We start from the raw sequence: 17,377 nt of genomic DNA, 5'->3' as shown, positions 1-17,377 counted from the left end.
AATGATAGATTACATGGCTAAATCAGACTCAGGCTTGCTGCACACATTTCCACATGCAGATCAACATTAACCATGTAATGTGACATCAAGGAAGAGTTAGTTTCTTGATAAAAAAGACTGGTGACTGACATAAATGATCAAAGGTTTCACAAAGTGTCTAAAAATATATACCAAAAGGGATAGAACTTGGAGTCTATTAACAGCATCTTTATAAATACTTTTTATTTTTAGGTATAATATAACACTTCACATGTATTGCACAGATGTCTAAATAAAAATGATATGTTTGAAAAACATTCTAGTACAAAGCTTATGAAAAAGGTATTTTCCACATTTATTACCGAATACAAAAGTCAATCCCATGTCTCACTGTCACCTCAGGATGATCATTTCATGGGTCCGTCCCTGTATTGTTGGAAGGGTTTGTAAACGTTGAATTACAAACACTTTCAATATTCAGACTATAATAATTATTATTATGTGGAGTTTATATTTGTCCCATTTCATACATGTACAAGTGTGTATTAAAACATGTGTGAATTGGAAATGTGTTTTTTTAGCATGTCCCAACTCACCCTGAACCACTCTCAGAGAGTGGGTCATGGCCGGGGTCTGCCATTATCAATGGCGACCCTGGAGCAATTTGGGTCAAGTGCCTTGTTCTAGCAAACTAACAGACAAGGTTAATATCTTCATGTTAAATGGCCTAGCGGCTAATTGCTGTTGCCAAATGATTCTTTGATAGCGATGGCCGGCGTGGGTCCAATATGGGTCCAGATGTAGCCTTTCTCTGGACGGATAGGAATGGTGGGGTAGGGGCAGCTCCTGGACTTGAAGTACTCCGAGGGGGCGTGGCACACAAACTCCAAGTACTCCATCTTCCTGGGTAGATCCTCCTCTGGACCTATAGACACAATCAGAAAATCAGTAATGGAAACATTATCAGCTAGTAGTGGTCTTTGAGTCTACTGTGACATTACTCCCATATACACAATGCTCAAAAAGAGACAACTTTTATTTCTGTGTGCTCAAATGCAACTTTAAAAAATGTGAGATAAATACTTAGATTCAAATCATCACTCACCAACAATGTAAGTGGCTGGATCAAACAGGTCCTTAGGACTGGCCTGGGTTGGTATCAACCAAGTCAACGCGGCACTCTTCTCACAGTACTGGTCCTGGATGAAACCTCTGATCTGTGCATAGTACGGCCTCCCATCATCCTCGTCTGTCACTTTGATGACATCTCCCATCTGATAATACACACCCTGCACAATGACACACGAAGGCAGAACGATTGCTGACAGCTATACATATCTGTGGAATACATTATACAACAGATACATTTGTTATGTTTGCTAACATTATGTCCAGAAAGGATTTATAAAAAGTAAACATACCTTATAAAAGACTGATTCTGATGTGATGATTGTGGAAACAGATTCTGGTGCTTTGATTGGCTGTGGGGGGGGGGTCACATTGGGAGGAGCTTAGATTTTAACACCTGTGACAATCCAACACAAGCAATCCAACACAAAGAGTTCCTGTGTATTTGAACTAATAATACACTTACATTTTTTAGTTTGAATATGTGTCTTCTGCCTTTTCCTTTGGTAGACACCTTTTTCTCAGAGGCAGGGGCTTTGTACTTTGTGCTCCTCAACCGTGCTGATCTCCTGTGGATCTCTTGTTTAGACTGTGGGCAAGATGTGTCAAATACAAATATTACATCTCCATCAGGGTGACATATATTGTTTTCTGTTTTGTCTTGCAAATATATGAGTATGGAGTTACAGTCACTAAGGGGAGCACAGTACAGTACATTATAGTGCAGGCCTATGTACAATGAGTGTACAAAACATTAGGAACACCTTCCTAATATTGAGATGTACCCCATTTTGCCCTCAGAACAGCCTCAATTAATCAGGGCATGGACTCTACAAGTTGTCAAAAGCATACCATGGGGATGCTGGCCATGTTGACTCCAATGCTTCCCACAGTTGTGTCAAGTTGGCTGGACCATTCTTGATGCACGACACACAACCGAGTTCCATACCCCGTTCAAAGGCACTTAACACTTTAGTCTTGCCCATTCACCCTCGGAATGGCACACATACACAACCCATGTCTCACGGCTTAAACATATGTATTTAACCTGTGCCATCCCCTTCATCCACACTGATTGACGTGGATTTAACAAGTGACATCATCAATAAGGAATCAGCGTTCACCTGGATTCACTTGGTATGGAAAGAGTAGGTGTTCCTAATGTTTTGTACACTTAGTGTATGTGCTCAAAACGACAAACAACCTGCTTGCCCCCGCCATTATTCTGTAGTGTGTTGGAGGACACCGAGGGTCCAGATGCTCCACTGCTGGTGCTCTTCCCCGTGCAGTTATTGCACAGGATCTCTCCTTGGTTTCCCTTTTTCCACATAGACGATGAGTTTGTTTTGCAGACAGCGCAACATGGTTTCAAACCCAGAGGCATCTTGAACGTGTTGGCCAGCGAAATGATGAATGCAGAAGCTAGCTAGCTATTTAGCTAACTGCTTTCTGGCTAACAACATCAGCAACAAACAACCTAAAGCATGCAACAAAAAAAGAGCCACTCGTCCGCTCGCGCAGACAAACAGATACAGAATGCAAATCAAATAAAACCAGCAATAATCGAAAGCTGTTTAAAGGAACAACACAGATAACCTGTCCGTAAAATGTATTTTCCTTCTTTCAGATAGCTAGTGACGTGTTGGAGCGCTTAAACGTGTAACGTTATTGCGCCACCTACTGTGATGGAGTGTATCGGCAGGCTTATATGTATCTAGCAGGCAGGCGTATAAACGCTTAGCTACTTCTTTGTAAAAATCAAGCAAAAAAACGATAATATTGTCTGAAACAGAAGTACATACGGTAGCTAGCTACTTTAGTTTTGGGTGAGAGAAAAAAAACGATCCAAGCACGCTTACTACGTCACTGATCAAAAAGTAGCGGGGAACTTCCACTCCTCGCAACTGTATATCAACCGTTGCTACCAGTACCACTGAAGAAACGTCCTTATTCATGTCAAAATGTCTGGAGACAACGCGGAAGACAAAGTTAATCATGCATCTAACAGCAAAGGCATCTCTCTTCCAATGACTCGCGTGAAACTGATCATGAAAAGTTCTCCCGACGTCTCAAGCATCAACCAAGAGGCTCTTCTCATCACCACCAAAGCAACAGTACGTTGAATTCAGTTTACTGGCGTAGTTATGCTAGCTAGCCAATAGCTAGGCCTGCTAGCTAGTTTTGTAGTGAGGCATTTTCATATAGGCAGTGCTAGCTAGCTACTTCCATTAGTTCAAGCTCGTGAAGAAGGTAGCTAGCTAGCTAACCCTGAATGGCTGTAACAGTTAGCCAGCTAGCCCTGCACTGACATGGCTGTAGAGCCTCAACCAAAATAGGATGCAAACCCTAATGTCTGAATGTCTTTGCTTCGGCTTACTTTACATCCATCAGAGCCTTGTAAATAGAAGACTGGCCTCCATTATAGTGTCACTGTTAATAAATGGGAACTGTCCTGTGTAATAACAATTTAATTCATAACACTCGTGTCTTGTAGGAACTGTTCGTTCAGTACTTGGCTCTGTCCTCGTTCAACAATGGAGCAGGGAAAGACAATAAGACACTCTTGTACAGTGATCTGGCCAATACTGTTGAGGGAACAGAGACTTTTCAGTTTCTCACAGGTAAGAACTAGTGTTGCCACCACCACTTGACTTACATTCTCTTCTCTCTGAGCATACAGTAGATAGTCAATATTATCTGTTCATTATACCATTGCAGATATCCTACCAAAGAAGATCTTCGCTCGAGATTACCTGAAGCTCATAGAGGAAAATCCAATTGAGGAAGCAGACAATTGAAAAGACATTCAACCCTTCAAGCAATAGTGGTTGCTAGCATGGAGTCTGTTGAAGCTTTTTTCTCCAGCTCATTCCTGAAGTAGTCCACATCCATACTACTTCCAGGCGATGGCATTGTGTAGGCCTAGATCTTCCCTGAGACGTACTAGAGTATATTATGTTTAATACCATTAGTTGCCCAGTCATCCAGATAATGGTCATCCAGTTTGGGGTCAGAAAGAATCAGTATGTGAGTTGACTACAGATAAACCATTAAAATCATAATCATATGTTGACCATGATACCACCCCCATATTCCCCCCTACAGCAATCACCTGCTGCCGAAGAGAAACGTCTGTGCTTCCTCTGGTTTTAATACCACTCGGTGCAAATAGTGCAAGCTTTCATCTGTTTTGGGCATTCTTTTTCTAAATAAGATCTTGAAGCAAAGGTTGAACAAATCAGGTGCTTTAAATAAAAAAAATATTCCATACAAGCAATGCAGTTCTCAGGTCAAACCAAATTGACTCATTGGTTGTGTCCTTTTTATGAAGAGGAACCCCAAAGCGCAGTCTTTGCTAATGCTGACTATCTACTTGATATGACTTTTGTATTATATACCTTTCATTCATAAACAATGTTGATAACTAATCTTTAGAGATCTACACATGCAAACAGATTCCTTTTAGCAACGCGACTGAGTATAAAAGACACTTTAGACTTTTGCTGTGTTTAATGTGATATATTTACCATATTACTCAGTCAAAACCATTGGTAGTTTCAGTACTGGGTGGTTGCAGGCAGCACTAATTTAATATTGAATCTCTTATTTCATTTTTTAGTAACAGCTCCTCTCAGATTGTGATGAATTTACGCGAGGACAGGCATTGCAATATTTAGGTTTATGTGAAGACAGGACAAAAAAATAAATCACACAGACTTAATGCTACATTTATTAAACCAAAGTCTAAATATGCTACTGTGTGTGGTTGAACTACAAAGCAGGCTACTGTAACTGCTAGTGTGTATTGTCTCAAAAATGGAAAGAATGCACTGAACTTTAACCGCTGTGTATATATTTTCTACAAGTGTTTGTAACAGCAATTTCATCCCATCTAACGATTGAGACTTGCCTTTTGTATGTTTTTGTGTTCCATAGTTTAGTTAATGAAAATAAAATCTTCATGCTCTACAGATTATGCGTCATTCCCTATTTGTGTTGCATTGTTGTTTTCACCTTGTTGCAACAAAGCATTTACATAAATGGTAAAATTTTATACCACACTGAATGAGTGTCACAGTTTTACTTCAATAGGTGTGCATGCTGAGTATAAAAAATATATTTTATTTCCATCAAAATCTCCCTGATGCTGTAGGCTCCGTGCAGTTTGGGTTTCAGATAAGATTAAAATACACCTAATAGGAATGTGACTACGGAAGAATAAAATACCTAGTTCATATACAAAGAAAGTGCACCTCATGCTTTGTAAAGGGGGTTTTAACCTGAGTTTGCATGCATTGTTAGTGGGATATATTACATGATGGTACAGTTCATTCAAAAGCTGACAAAAAAAATGCCTGAAGAACACATCATTCACTGTGCCATTAGTTTGTCAAGTCGGAGTTGCATGATGTGTAAAGACTTCTCTAGGCTGGAGAACTGTTTCTCTAGAAGGGCTGCCACGTTGTCTTTTCCGTTGATGGAGTCCTTCGTTTTGGCAATGTGCTCCTTTATACTAGAAACAGACATTAAACAAAATCACAAAAGGTTCTCATACACATGAACCTAAAAACAGGTTTCATACATTTTATCATAACAATGTACTCTTTGAGCTCCTAAATATTTACGACACACTATCAATTACACACACATTAGTATTTAGTTACTTGTCATGTTTTCTGTTTTTGTGTGGACCCCAGGAAGAATAGCTACGGCTTCGGCAAAAGCTAATGGGGATCCGAATAAACAAATACCAGCGGGATTGGTTCAAACTGTATCGTACTAGAAAGAGAAAGTCTGATCTCATTAAATTGCATTGTAATGATTTGTAATGAATCTCATAACAGGACTTTGGTTCAGCCAGATGTGGGGAGGACTGAAGAAGTAGAACGTAAAATGATTCAGGCGGTGTTTGGACGACTGTTCCCGCTCTGTTCTTAGACCTCTCTACTCAGTAGGACAGGTCCTGACTAGTGGTTGATCATTCATGACTTCATCTGCTAGGAATTCAACAATGCTGGTTGGAGCCCACATACCCTTCTACATCTGCATTGCTTGCTTTTTGGGGTTTTAGGCTGGGTTTCTGTATAGCACTTTGTGACATTGGCTGATGTAAAAAGGGCTTTATAAATACATTTGATTGATTGACCCTTTATTTTCCTCACTCCCCTACACATTATCCTGCTTGCACAAGTCCCAAGAGGAAGTTCACTCAATTCCCTTTGATGAACAAGCTACAATCATTGAATTTCTCAATAGTTTTACTATGCCATTAACAAACAAAATCACCGTGTTAAAAAAGGCATTGGTATATATGACTGCTTGAGTATTCAATCTTTAGAAGTAAAAATAAGAGCAAAACTACCATGCCGTCCTGTTTAACACAAACAGCAGGTGGAACAAGACTAGGGGCCAACTCAGTGCTGTGGTGCAGTGAGTGAATCTACCCCCTCACCTTGAGAAGGTCCAGTGCGCTGTCCCCTCCCCCTCACCTTGAGAAGGTCCAGTGCGCTGTCCCCTCCCCCTTACCTTGAGAAAGTCCGTCCCCTCACCTTGAGAAGGTCCAGTGCTCTGTCCCCTCCCCCTCACCTTGAGAAGGTCCAGTGCTCCGTCCCCTCCTTCCTCTTCTCCTCCAGTGTGAGGAACACCTTCTGCATGGTCTCCGTCGTCTCTGTCACGTTCAGGTAGTCCGCCCTCACCACCTGCAAGTCCTCCAAGGCCTGCTGTTTAAACGAGGCTGAAGTTCCCCCTTCTACCACCACCTCGCTGGCCAGGGACACCGCCTGCAGGGCCGCCCTATTCTGGAGCACCAGCAGACGAGACTGCTCAAACTCCTCCGGCCCGGCAATGTCGTCCCAGCAGACTGGGGAGGCCGAGGGCAGCCAGAAGCGCTGGGAGCAGTTGACAGGGTTCCCCGGAATCTCTGTCACAAAAGGGCTGTCGGCGGGGAAGCTGTGGAGTAGATCCTGGAGGTTGAAGGAACCGGAGCCCCACTCCCAATCTCCCTGCATGGGCTCCCCTGACTCTGGGTTGGGCGTGGGTCCCACCTCCGCCCCCACCGGGCACCAGGCACTCAGGAGGCAGCAGGAGAGGCAGAGCCAAGCCCAGCTAGTTGTTCCATCGTGGAGCCACTTCATCACGATGTAGCTGGACTAGTCTTGTTCCCCAGCACTGTGTCTATTAGCCTGGCAAGCAAGGCTACTGGGCCTGAGGAGTAACGCAATGGGCATTGTCATTTAGATAGGCCTAATTTGTGCCGCTAGAAATAAACATGGTACCAGTCCAGCAGTGAATCATTCATCCAGGAAAACATGAGCTCATTTCCAAGCCACAGGACTCTTTGTTTTGAACATTACAGTTCACAGTAACTTTTCTGTATTTCTCACATACAATACAGTATGTTCTGCAGACAGAGGTTAGTGACTTTAATCCGTTCTTGAACAACTTTCACCTACTTTTTCCTGTGTATTTTCTTCCTGCCAGTAGGGTGGTCTAACAGTAATGTTTGGCATGGTGGCACTAGGGCGACTGTCTAACCAGTTTTCCATGTTATGTCCTTGCTGCAAGGCAACAAAATGTGTTTAAAAGTATTTCCCTGGTATTTACAGTACAAATGTAAACCTATAAAGCTTTGCAATAATGTTGTGGAACCGTTACTGTTAAATACATCTTATTAATGAAACCACCTGGACATAGCTGAAATATAAAAAACTAAATGCAAACAGTGCGCTACTCCACTGCTTATGTTATGAACAAACAATCATTTAGATATTTGGTTCAAACGAAATTGGGGTCAATCGAATCATTACCGCCAGGCGGTGGAAAATAATCCTAATCGTTCAGCACTGCAATCGGTTCATTCTGCAAACGGTCATAATTTGTCGTATCTTCATGTTTATACAATAGCTTCTCTAAACTATCAAGCAAATCAAGAACATACTTACAAATGTAATCAAACGGCGTATTGCCATTTTTTTCATGCAAAGATTACCTTATAGAAGAAAATTCCAGAGACGTACGCAGTTTAGTCCGTCGCTGGTGCAAGTGAAGTCAAATTACACATGGTGAGCTTTTGGAAAGTATGACTCGCTCTCTCCCTCTTTCTCTCTCAGCGGTTTGAACAGCCCGGTGTCAGAGCATTTCGTATTATTCTGTACGTAAATCTGAGGCATAATTTCGTATGATATGCATGTTACATTTCGTATTATATATATTAATTTGTAGATGTCCATCACCCATTTCGTATGATATATTACGAATTCTAGCTAGATGGCTAACGTTAGCTAGACTAGGAGTTAGGGTTAAGGTTAGCTTAAATGGTTTGGGTTAGGAGAAGGGTTGGGGTTAGCTAACATGCTAAGAAGTTGCAAAGCAGCGAAAAATTAGTAAAAAAGTTGCTAATTAACTAAATTTGTCCATGATCCGATTTGAACTCAACCTTTGGGTTTCTAGACGTTCGTGTTATAGGCTCACCCACCCTACATTTGTGTTTGCCTTAAGTAACCATCTGTCTTATGTAAGAGTATCCCGGATTTACGTTTACTATGTTACGTCTAGTCTATGGGACCAGGCCGAAGAACAAGCAAAACACCATGAATTTGTCGAATACCAACAGACTGCGATTTTGTAGAGTAATTTTGCTTGTAAAGTGTAATTCGGTTTCTTAAATTGGTACTTTTACTTATCTGGTTTATTAATTATGTGGTACTGACAGCTGTAATTTTAGAAGCCAACTAATAAAAAAATTACCGAATAATTTGTCCTATAAATATATCTTCTGAAAGTTGACTTTTTAATAGTGAAATATATTTTATGCGCAGGTTGTGTCCTGCAGACTTGACATGGACTCAAGTAGAATACATGGGGAAAAAGTCGGCCCCATATTAAAGTTTGTCAGTTGATTGTATACCTCAAAAGAGTTCTAAATCAAGCAGTGTCAATATTCCGTAGCATATGTATTTTAGGAAATCGGCAGTCTTTACTCCCATTCTCTTGGGCTTGAACTGCACATGCAACAGTCGGATCCATTTCGAGAAAAAAAAAAAAAAAAAAAACACTGCTAGGTGTAGACTACTGTACTTGTGGGGGCAGTATAAAAACCAAATAGACTTTATGGCTGAAATAAAAAGTATAGCACCTCATTTATACGAGTACTAAATCATATTGGGATTTATAGACACCATCTGTGTGTGTTTAGGGAGTGCTGTTTTGGCAGTAAAATAGAAAAGGCGCAAGGGGTGTATTTGGAAAAGTCTAGCACTGACATAAGTAAATAGGAATGGCAAAAACTGCTAAAGATGGACAGTGTTATTTCATTGGGAACATGTGGTTCATGAAGCCAAAAACGTGTCATACTAAATGATTAACTTGCAGAATCTATAATGTCCACCTACAAGCACCATGACCAGTTATTCATACGTACATCAAGGGACAAGATTAAACCATTCACATTTAACCAAATCTTAATATACATAGTAAAAGACAACAAACGTTTGAAGAAACTTGATATTTTTATGAATTAATGCAATTTACAGTCAAGCCAGAGTTAACTATATTAAGTGAAACGTATTCACATTTTCTATCAGGGTTTTACAGCATCTCTCGTGTTTGTAATCATAATTGTTAACAAAAAAGTAATAGAAATCAAAACTGACACTTTACGACAACAACTATAACAAGGAGGAGCTGCTTAGCAGTGGATCGAACAAATAAACCAGCACCAAAAAGACCTTTCCATGATAGATATGACAGCAAATTCAGTTTTGGCATGTGGTAATAGAGTAAACTCTGAAAATCTAAATGACACGCGAGGGAGGTTTGAGTTCACTGTACTGTGCAGGACTGCCTTTGCAAAGAGTATTTGGTCACTTTGCTCCTCAATGGCGTACATTGACATTTAAAGAAAAACAATCCTTGACGGGTTAAAACAGAAATGGTATGTCCTGGATAGTGTTTACTGTGAAAAGTCAAGACATAAGGAAATGTAGGGCTTTTCAAAAATATTTAATTGATAATTCAAGGATGATTGTCATAAAAAAAAGAAGCGTAACAGAACAAATTAAAATCAGGTGACTGCATCTCCAGGACACTTACATTCATAGGAGGTAGATATGTGGCAATGGCGCATGCATGACATGGTTTCTCAAGGTGTGGATTCTAGTGCATAATTTTGTACTTTTAAGGCCAAATATACTAGAAGGTACCCCATTTGAAGTTCTAAGGCTATCTTAAGACAAAGGTGTGGGAGAATAAGATGGGGAGGACAAACAGTTGCAGATACAGCCCTTTCATGGCAATACCGGAGTCAACGGTCACGTTGAACAGTATGGAGTCGCCATAGTTTTGTTGATGGAAAATGACATGAATTCCTCAGTGACTGAAACCAATTTTTTGGGGTTCTTTGGACACTCACAGCATCCTAACAAGCAAAACATGGAAAGTATGTGGCTACAATTTAGAATGATGATTAATGTATTTAAGAAAAGTGCATACATGACAATCTCACACAACCATTTATTTTGGCTTCAGGTTCAGAAAATACCATTTAAATGTTTTGACAGTGAACTGGTTTTGCATGGCATATGCACAGCCTTGTGACAATCAAACCTCCTAGAGGGGATATTTACATTTTATTGGACAATATGAAGACAAAATAAAAAATGAGAAAAGTAAATGCAGCATTTGTCAGGCTTATGAGGTACTTCGTGAATATATATAGATATATCTTTACCTTTTTAGAAAAGCTCTTCAGTCATATTATTCATATTGATAGCATAAAATACCTTGTGTTTTATTAATTTTTCTGTCTGCCCAGCCTTAAGCGGGCATTTTTTAAAACTGCTTTGAAAGTGCAAAACACAAACACTGATCATTCTATGCAGCGTCTTCACTCAAGGCTGCATGATAATGTGGAAATTATTTTATGTGGCGCTGTAAATCAAATATGGGTGAGCAACTCAAATAGGATAGGTGGAAAATAAATCTCTAAAAAAGGCACACAACACCATAAAAACATGTGATGTTTTCAGATCAGATGACAATGACAGAGAATTGGAATTTCATTTCCATACCTTTTTTGTACCTTTCCATTGGGCTATCAGATTATCTTAAGTGACTGAAATATGCCAGTAGGCTACATCTGTATATCATGTCACAATGTACAAAACATTGAGGAAAGTGTAGTTCAAATGTATTCACTTCGTAAAATGTAGCATGCAAAAATACATATATTAGCCTCATCTAAAACATTAAATGTGGATAATTAATAGTTTGATAGTTATTTTCCTTTTTCTGGGTGTAAGAACAGATTAAAACTGGTAAAGGGCAACAACAAAAAGAAATAAAATCACTTAAAGATGCAGATTATGTCAGACCCTTAGAAAGCTTTAACTGTGGACCATTTGTTTGCTAAGCTACAAGTACATTCCATTTATCAGACATCCTTGTCATCTCTTAAAGGCTGAATGAAAGACGCCACCGAGTCGGAGGCCTGCTGTAGTCGACTCTAGATCACAAGGCAGGGTTCATGTAGCTCACTAGGTGAGACTTGCATTACACCTAGTCAAGCAAATCACAACCTTAGCTTGGACTTCAGTAGTTATTGCTCTGCATACATCATCCCATTGAGAAGTCTCTCTCCATCTGCAGCCCATTATTTATATTTAATACTACCAAAAACTTATAGCAGGAATAGTAAGTGATTAGATGGACGAATAAATAGCCATTCGATTGGCACGTCAATATATCATCCAGTCATGACTACAGCTTATATTGCTACGCGAACAACTGCCAACTCAGTTTCTGCTAGCTAAGCGTTCATTGGTTATTTTTGTTATCACTATATTTATATATAAAAAAAAAAAGAGGACTCGCATGCATATATAATAACACTGAGACGAACTGCAATTACAAAATGTGGTCCTTTGAACTTTGTTTTAGTATGTAAAGTTAATCTGTAATATATTTTTGGGATGTAAAATAATGTCTATCTAATACACAGTATTGGCTTATGTTGTTTGGTCACTACAATTGATTTTTGTCTTCGTCATAAATTAGGGATAAACACTAGCACCCGAGACCGTTTTGAGGTAGTTTACTAAGTTGGTATATAAAAAGCCAAGTCATTCTGAAGCCCTCAATTCTTTCAGAAGGATATAACATATCCATGTTAAATGCACATATATGGCATTAGTTTGGTGAAGCGCTATGAAGGCTCTGTTCTCTTTTTAAATAGGATCGCATCACTGTGGATCATAGGGGGTCAAGCTTGGCATGACGACAATCCTGGCCTAATGCTTGGAATCAGCTCAACCAAAGAATACTATAAAACAATCGTGCCGTTTACTCAAGGGGGAGAGAAGACAGATATGGGACGCTCATCATAGCAGGACATGTTAGAGATCATAAGTATCTTAAGAACTTCGACATTTGCAGACATTCCAAGAAAGGTGTCAACACAAAATGAAATGTTGGATTAGTTGCCTGAGACAGCATTAGTCATTTTCCATAAAATTATCTAGTGTGTACTGTAGTGGAATATCAGAACCAAGACGAGCATAAGCCAAAAACCACACAACACCTCACACAAAGGAAAAAAATATAAAACGGACCGATGGTTGCACCAGTGTGACATTATGTAGCAAAAATGTTTTAATTTTATAGAAGTCTAAATGTTCCCGTGATACATTTGAAAGCTAACTAAGAAATCCTAATTATTAAATTATTAAATTTTGCTTTCTGATGAACAAGATGTACGAGACTATACTCAGTTTCTTACTCATGTCTATTCAATGTGATGACTGAAGAGGAATTAATTATTTGACAATATGTGATGTTAGCCTATGCTAAGGAACTTAGGAAAACAAAGACTGAAGTTTGGCTCCTGAAAGTGGGATAAAGTCAATCAGTTTAAGGTTTGTGGACTGAAGCTAATGAGCATGCATAAAAATAAAAAAAAGTTATGGATACAAGCATATATTACAGGTGGATACAACTTAATATTACAAATACACTGGCCTTAGGTACATTCATTGTTACATGTGAGTTAAGAAAATAAGTTACTCTACTAAACAGGGATGTTATTTCATATGTAGACCTTCAAGGGAAGATGGGTAAAGGAGAGCGGCATTTCTGTACACACATCCGATTTTATATTTTTTTGTTTGCCCACAGTATAAAATAGTTTGAACACAGATAGCACCCGCTTTGTAATTTACGTTGTTTGCTTTCACTTTCCTCTGTAATACAGGAGTCATTACCCTAGCTGGATAAGATAGAAAAGCCAGCCTATACTACTCTCAGCCCATCTAGACAATGTTCTGCCCAAATCAAAGCTATACAAGCGAAAACTACTACAGGGTAAAGCTAAGCAATGGAGAAGCTAAACCATCTCAAATACCTTTGAAAATGTCATGCAAACACACTCCAACGACTCAAATAAGCATGATAAAGATAAATATTGGATCTATTGTCATTTTATGTGTAAGACAAGACTATTATTATTCATAACCTTTAGTTATTGATATTTGTTTTCCACAAATACTCACAGTACAAAATCAGGTGGCAAATGCTCAACTGCTTGACATCGATTTAATCAAAAATATTGATAATACAAAGACCATCTGTTAGGACTTGTAGTCTCAGCCTTATATGAAGAGCACCTTTTCCTGCAAGGGCTTGGGACTACAATGTAAAGTTCCAATTATCTATTAACATGATATGCCTTCTAATACAAGAAAACACCCCCATCAACATACTTGTTATTCACGGTCTTTCCCCCAGAAAAGCGCCCGAGCCCACGATGCAATAATTACTAACTAATTACTAACTAGTCTGTGCATGATTTTAATGTTATTTTGTACAAGACCAAATACACATACCATTTACGGATGATGGCAACTGTATCTCACTTGCGTACATTCCTGATTTGACTGACAAAGACTAATCGTTTTATAAACTGGGTGGTTCCAGCCCTGAATGCTGATTGGCTGACAGCCGCGGTATATCAGACCATGGGTATGCCAACAATTTATTTTTACTGCTCTAATTACATTGGTTTTAAATGTAACCTTTAACTAGGCAAGTCAGTTAAGAACAAATTCTTATTTACAATGACAGCCTACCAGGGAACAGTGGGTTAAACTGCCTTGTTCAAGGGCAGAAGACAGATTTTTACCTTGTCAGCTCGGGGATTCGATCCAGCAACCTTTCGGTTACTGGCTAAAAAGCTCTAACCACTAGGCTACCTGCCGCCCCTTGGTCACCAGTTTATAATAGCAATAAGGCACCTCGGGGGTTTGTGGTATATAGCCAATATACCTTGGCTAAGAACTGTGTCCAGGCACTCCGCAATGCGTTGTGCCTAAGAACAGCCCTTAGCTGTGGTTTATTGGCCATATACCACACCCCCTCGTGCTTTATTGCTTAAATATAGCTAGGTGTTCTCTGATCAAAAAAGGTGTGCAGTCAACTCCTACATACGGATATGCTACTAATTCTGCCACATTCTTTGATGCCTCCGACTTCTAATTCTGGCGACCACAATGACGCAGGTAATACACATTTAACCACCAACTTGCTGGACCCTTTTTCCACACACACTACTTTGGCATCAGACTATAGCTACACAACCAGTAAGATATACAATCAGACTGTTCCAACTACCAGACGTCTACCCATTATCCTAATACATGGTAAGAAATGTCAGTTTCGACTATTGTTTTGCATATGGTTTTTCCTCATAACTTTTTCATGGCCATAGAAATACAAAAGCTCAAAACTAATAGAATAAATTATGAATAGCACCCTCTTCTGGGAGGAGATTCAATCACAACCCAGTGGCAGTTATTTATCTGACGAAGACGTTAAAAAGGCATTATTTTCAGTGAATCCCCACTGTATGCTGGCTGGGAGAAACCCTCGACAAACAGGCCTAGGTGTAACCATCTGAATGTCTGGCTTAGTGCACGTGTGTCATCACTAGCACAGAGGCTGCTGCCTATATACACAGACTTGAAATCACTGGCCACTTTAATAATGTTTACATATATTGCATTACTCATCTCATATGTATATACTGTATCTTAGTCTATGCCGCTGACATTGCTCGTCTGTACATGTATACATTCTTAATCCCATTCCTTACTTAGATGTGTGTGTATTGGGTATACGTTGGGAAATGGTTAGCTATTACTGCACTGTTGGAGCTAGGAACAAGCATTTCGCTACAACATCTGCTAAACACGTGTATGTGACCAATACAATTTGATGTGTGTGTGTAATCTGGGACTAGTTGTCAATGCAATGACTTGGTATGGTCTCAGACAAACTAACCTGGTATTGAGACTCATGATGCATCATATAACCCAGCTGATCTGGTCTCATTTTCTCTCAGACAATAAACTAGTGACTAGACTACAGCTCCAAAGGGGTTTTTATTTTAGTGCAAAATAACATTATTAAATGTTTTGGATATTTTCAGGAAAAGCAATGCTGTACAGGTCTGGTATAATCCAAGGTGCTGTGTATAAATAACTTAAACACAAATAAGCATTAACATGACCACATCTCCCAAGAAACAAGTTTAGGATGAACAAAAGGTGAGGCAGACTTCAGTTAGGGAAAACGGATGAAAAACGGTAGTATGAAAAGTTTCACTTTAGCCATATTGAAAGGAGAATGTTCACAATTCAATGGACAAGCAAACATGCTGTTTTGACCAGTGCACCCTACAACAAGTCATGCTTGATCAGTTTCCACAGCAACAACTCATGTTATCAATCATGTCTACTTGAACTGTATTAACTAAAACCTGCCATCTGTTGAGTTGACTGTAGCAAACATGAATCAAATGTGAGACAATGAGGGGAGCTAAGACGATGCATTCCAAAAACAACAATATTTCATTCAATCACTGCATTCAATGAACCCAATTAAAGCAACATGGGAGATGCCTTTCTATGTACCCCATGTGTATCTATGGGAGCAGAGCATGTTGCATATTCAAAAGTATTAAGCAAATAGCTTAAAAGAAAGATGTCAATGAACAATACTAATCATCAAATTGTGGGTGAGCAGCTAAATTGTTATTAGCCTTGGCTTTACCAACATGTTGCTTATAACGCAGTCTGTTAGGCAACACCATCTATCTCCAAAGATATGCAATGAGGTGCTAAAAATGAATGCATTGGCGCATAAAACAATTAAAATAAAAAGCTCGTTACGATCAAATAATTTGTTCTCAAACCACTTTTTTTGTTTGTTTTGGAAACATCTTGAACAAGCTTTAAGATATCACACAAGAACTATGAAACTATGATTACAGAACGCAGGTTCACTGACTGTCATTCATGACAAAGGTTTAAAACACATGACAACGTAAGATTTAAACGATGCCTATCAGATATAATATCCTGTGTAATTATGAAGAAATGACCAACAGTGTGACGTTACCATAACACTTGAACAGGTAACAAGAGGTAGAACACACAGCCATTTCAACACAATTGCACATAATGTATGTCCGGGTTTCCTGCTTGGCTTGACCAATCAATGGAATTTATGTTCACTATTATCAAAAATGTATCCAAATTTACAAATCGCGAGACCAGCAAAGAAAAGAAAAAACAAGTAAATATCAAGTACTTGATTTTTAAGAATGCTCCACAGTCAGTCGGACTTCGGATGACTTTGAAGGTAATGAGAAATGAATGTCATTAAGGTAGAGAAAAATAATAAAGGTATTCAAAACCACTTCAGCGTCTATTACCATACTTATGGCAAGTGAAGAGCATCTTGGACAAGTCCATTGAGATTGAAGGTGACATTCGTGAAAGAGAAAGTCGAGCACCTGGAATTAAAAATGGTCTCTTGTGCTTCAGTTTCTTTAGGACATGAATTTTGTATAAAATGTGTAATCTTGTTTGGCTAAGAAGAGTGATGTGTGTTCTACAAAGTATATACCGATTTTTTTGTACTATCAAATATACAATACAAATGACGACAACACAACCCCCCATACCATTACAAAGGTCTAGGGAAGAAGCACTACAAACGTTATTAAAACGCACCAAGCAACAAAAAACTACTCTACAAATGTCCTAAATTCATATTTGGGAAAGGTCACTGCTAAAATCTCTTGGTTAAAAACAATGCATAGTTAGAAAAGAGCGAGATAAAAGCCAGCCAATCTAGGCTATATGAAAAACCCCTGCTAAAATGTCATTACTAAGGAGAACAGAAAAGGGAATAAAAAAACATTTTGGAAGGCATTACA

At 39.1% G+C, this 17,377-nt stretch overlaps 3 protein-coding genes across 4 annotated transcripts; 1 reads left to right on the top strand and 2 right to left on the bottom strand.

The window, feature by feature from the left end:
- Nucleotides 1-207: 207 nt before the first annotated feature.
- LOC120022152 (GATA zinc finger domain-containing protein 1-like) lies at nucleotides 208-2,887 on the bottom strand. The gene is made up of 5 exons (XM_038966016.1): nucleotides 2,312-2,887; nucleotides 1,574-1,696; nucleotides 1,401-1,460; nucleotides 1,085-1,268; nucleotides 208-904 (listed from the first exon to the last, which is right to left on the bottom strand). Exons 1-5 carry the CDS (start codon nucleotides 2,489-2,491, stop codon nucleotides 714-716), a joined length of 738 nt encoding a protein of 245 aa, XP_038821944.1. The 5' UTR covers nucleotides 2,492-2,887; the 3' UTR covers nucleotides 208-713.
- LOC120022154 (chromatin accessibility complex protein 1-like) lies at nucleotides 2,785-5,078 on the top strand. The gene is made up of 3 exons (XM_038966019.1): nucleotides 2,785-3,221; nucleotides 3,602-3,728; nucleotides 3,826-5,078. The coding sequence occupies exons 1-3, from the start codon at nucleotides 3,069-3,071 to the stop codon at nucleotides 3,903-3,905; spliced, it is 360 nt and encodes a 119-aa protein (XP_038821947.1). The 5' UTR covers nucleotides 2,785-3,068; the 3' UTR covers nucleotides 3,906-5,078.
- Nucleotides 4,612-8,203, bottom strand: si:ch211-57n23.1. 2 transcript variants are annotated; one of them, XM_038966018.1, is made up of 4 exons: nucleotides 8,096-8,192; nucleotides 7,560-7,664; nucleotides 6,694-7,311; nucleotides 4,612-5,620 (listed from the first exon to the last, which is right to left on the bottom strand). In XM_038966018.1, the coding sequence occupies exons 3-4, from the start codon at nucleotides 7,239-7,241 to the stop codon at nucleotides 5,479-5,481; spliced, it is 690 nt and encodes a 229-aa protein (XP_038821946.1). In that variant the 5' UTR covers nucleotides 7,242-7,311; nucleotides 7,560-7,664; nucleotides 8,096-8,192; the 3' UTR covers nucleotides 4,612-5,478. The 2 variants fall into 2 exon arrangements, with proteins under 2 accessions (XP_038821946.1, XP_038821945.1); XM_038966017.1 differs by lacking the exon at nucleotides 7,560-7,664 and having other exon boundaries at nucleotides 8,096-8,203.
- Nucleotides 8,204-17,377: the final 9,174 nt, after the last annotated feature.

This window comes from Salvelinus namaycush, chromosome 27 (assembly GCF_016432855.1).
Source record: "Salvelinus namaycush isolate Seneca chromosome 27, SaNama_1.0, whole genome shotgun sequence".
Lineage (NCBI taxonomy): Eukaryota > Metazoa > Chordata > Actinopteri > Salmoniformes > Salmonidae > Salvelinus > Salvelinus namaycush.
Note: the sequence above shows the minus strand (reverse complement) of the source record. Positions and strands in the feature narration are given on the sequence as shown.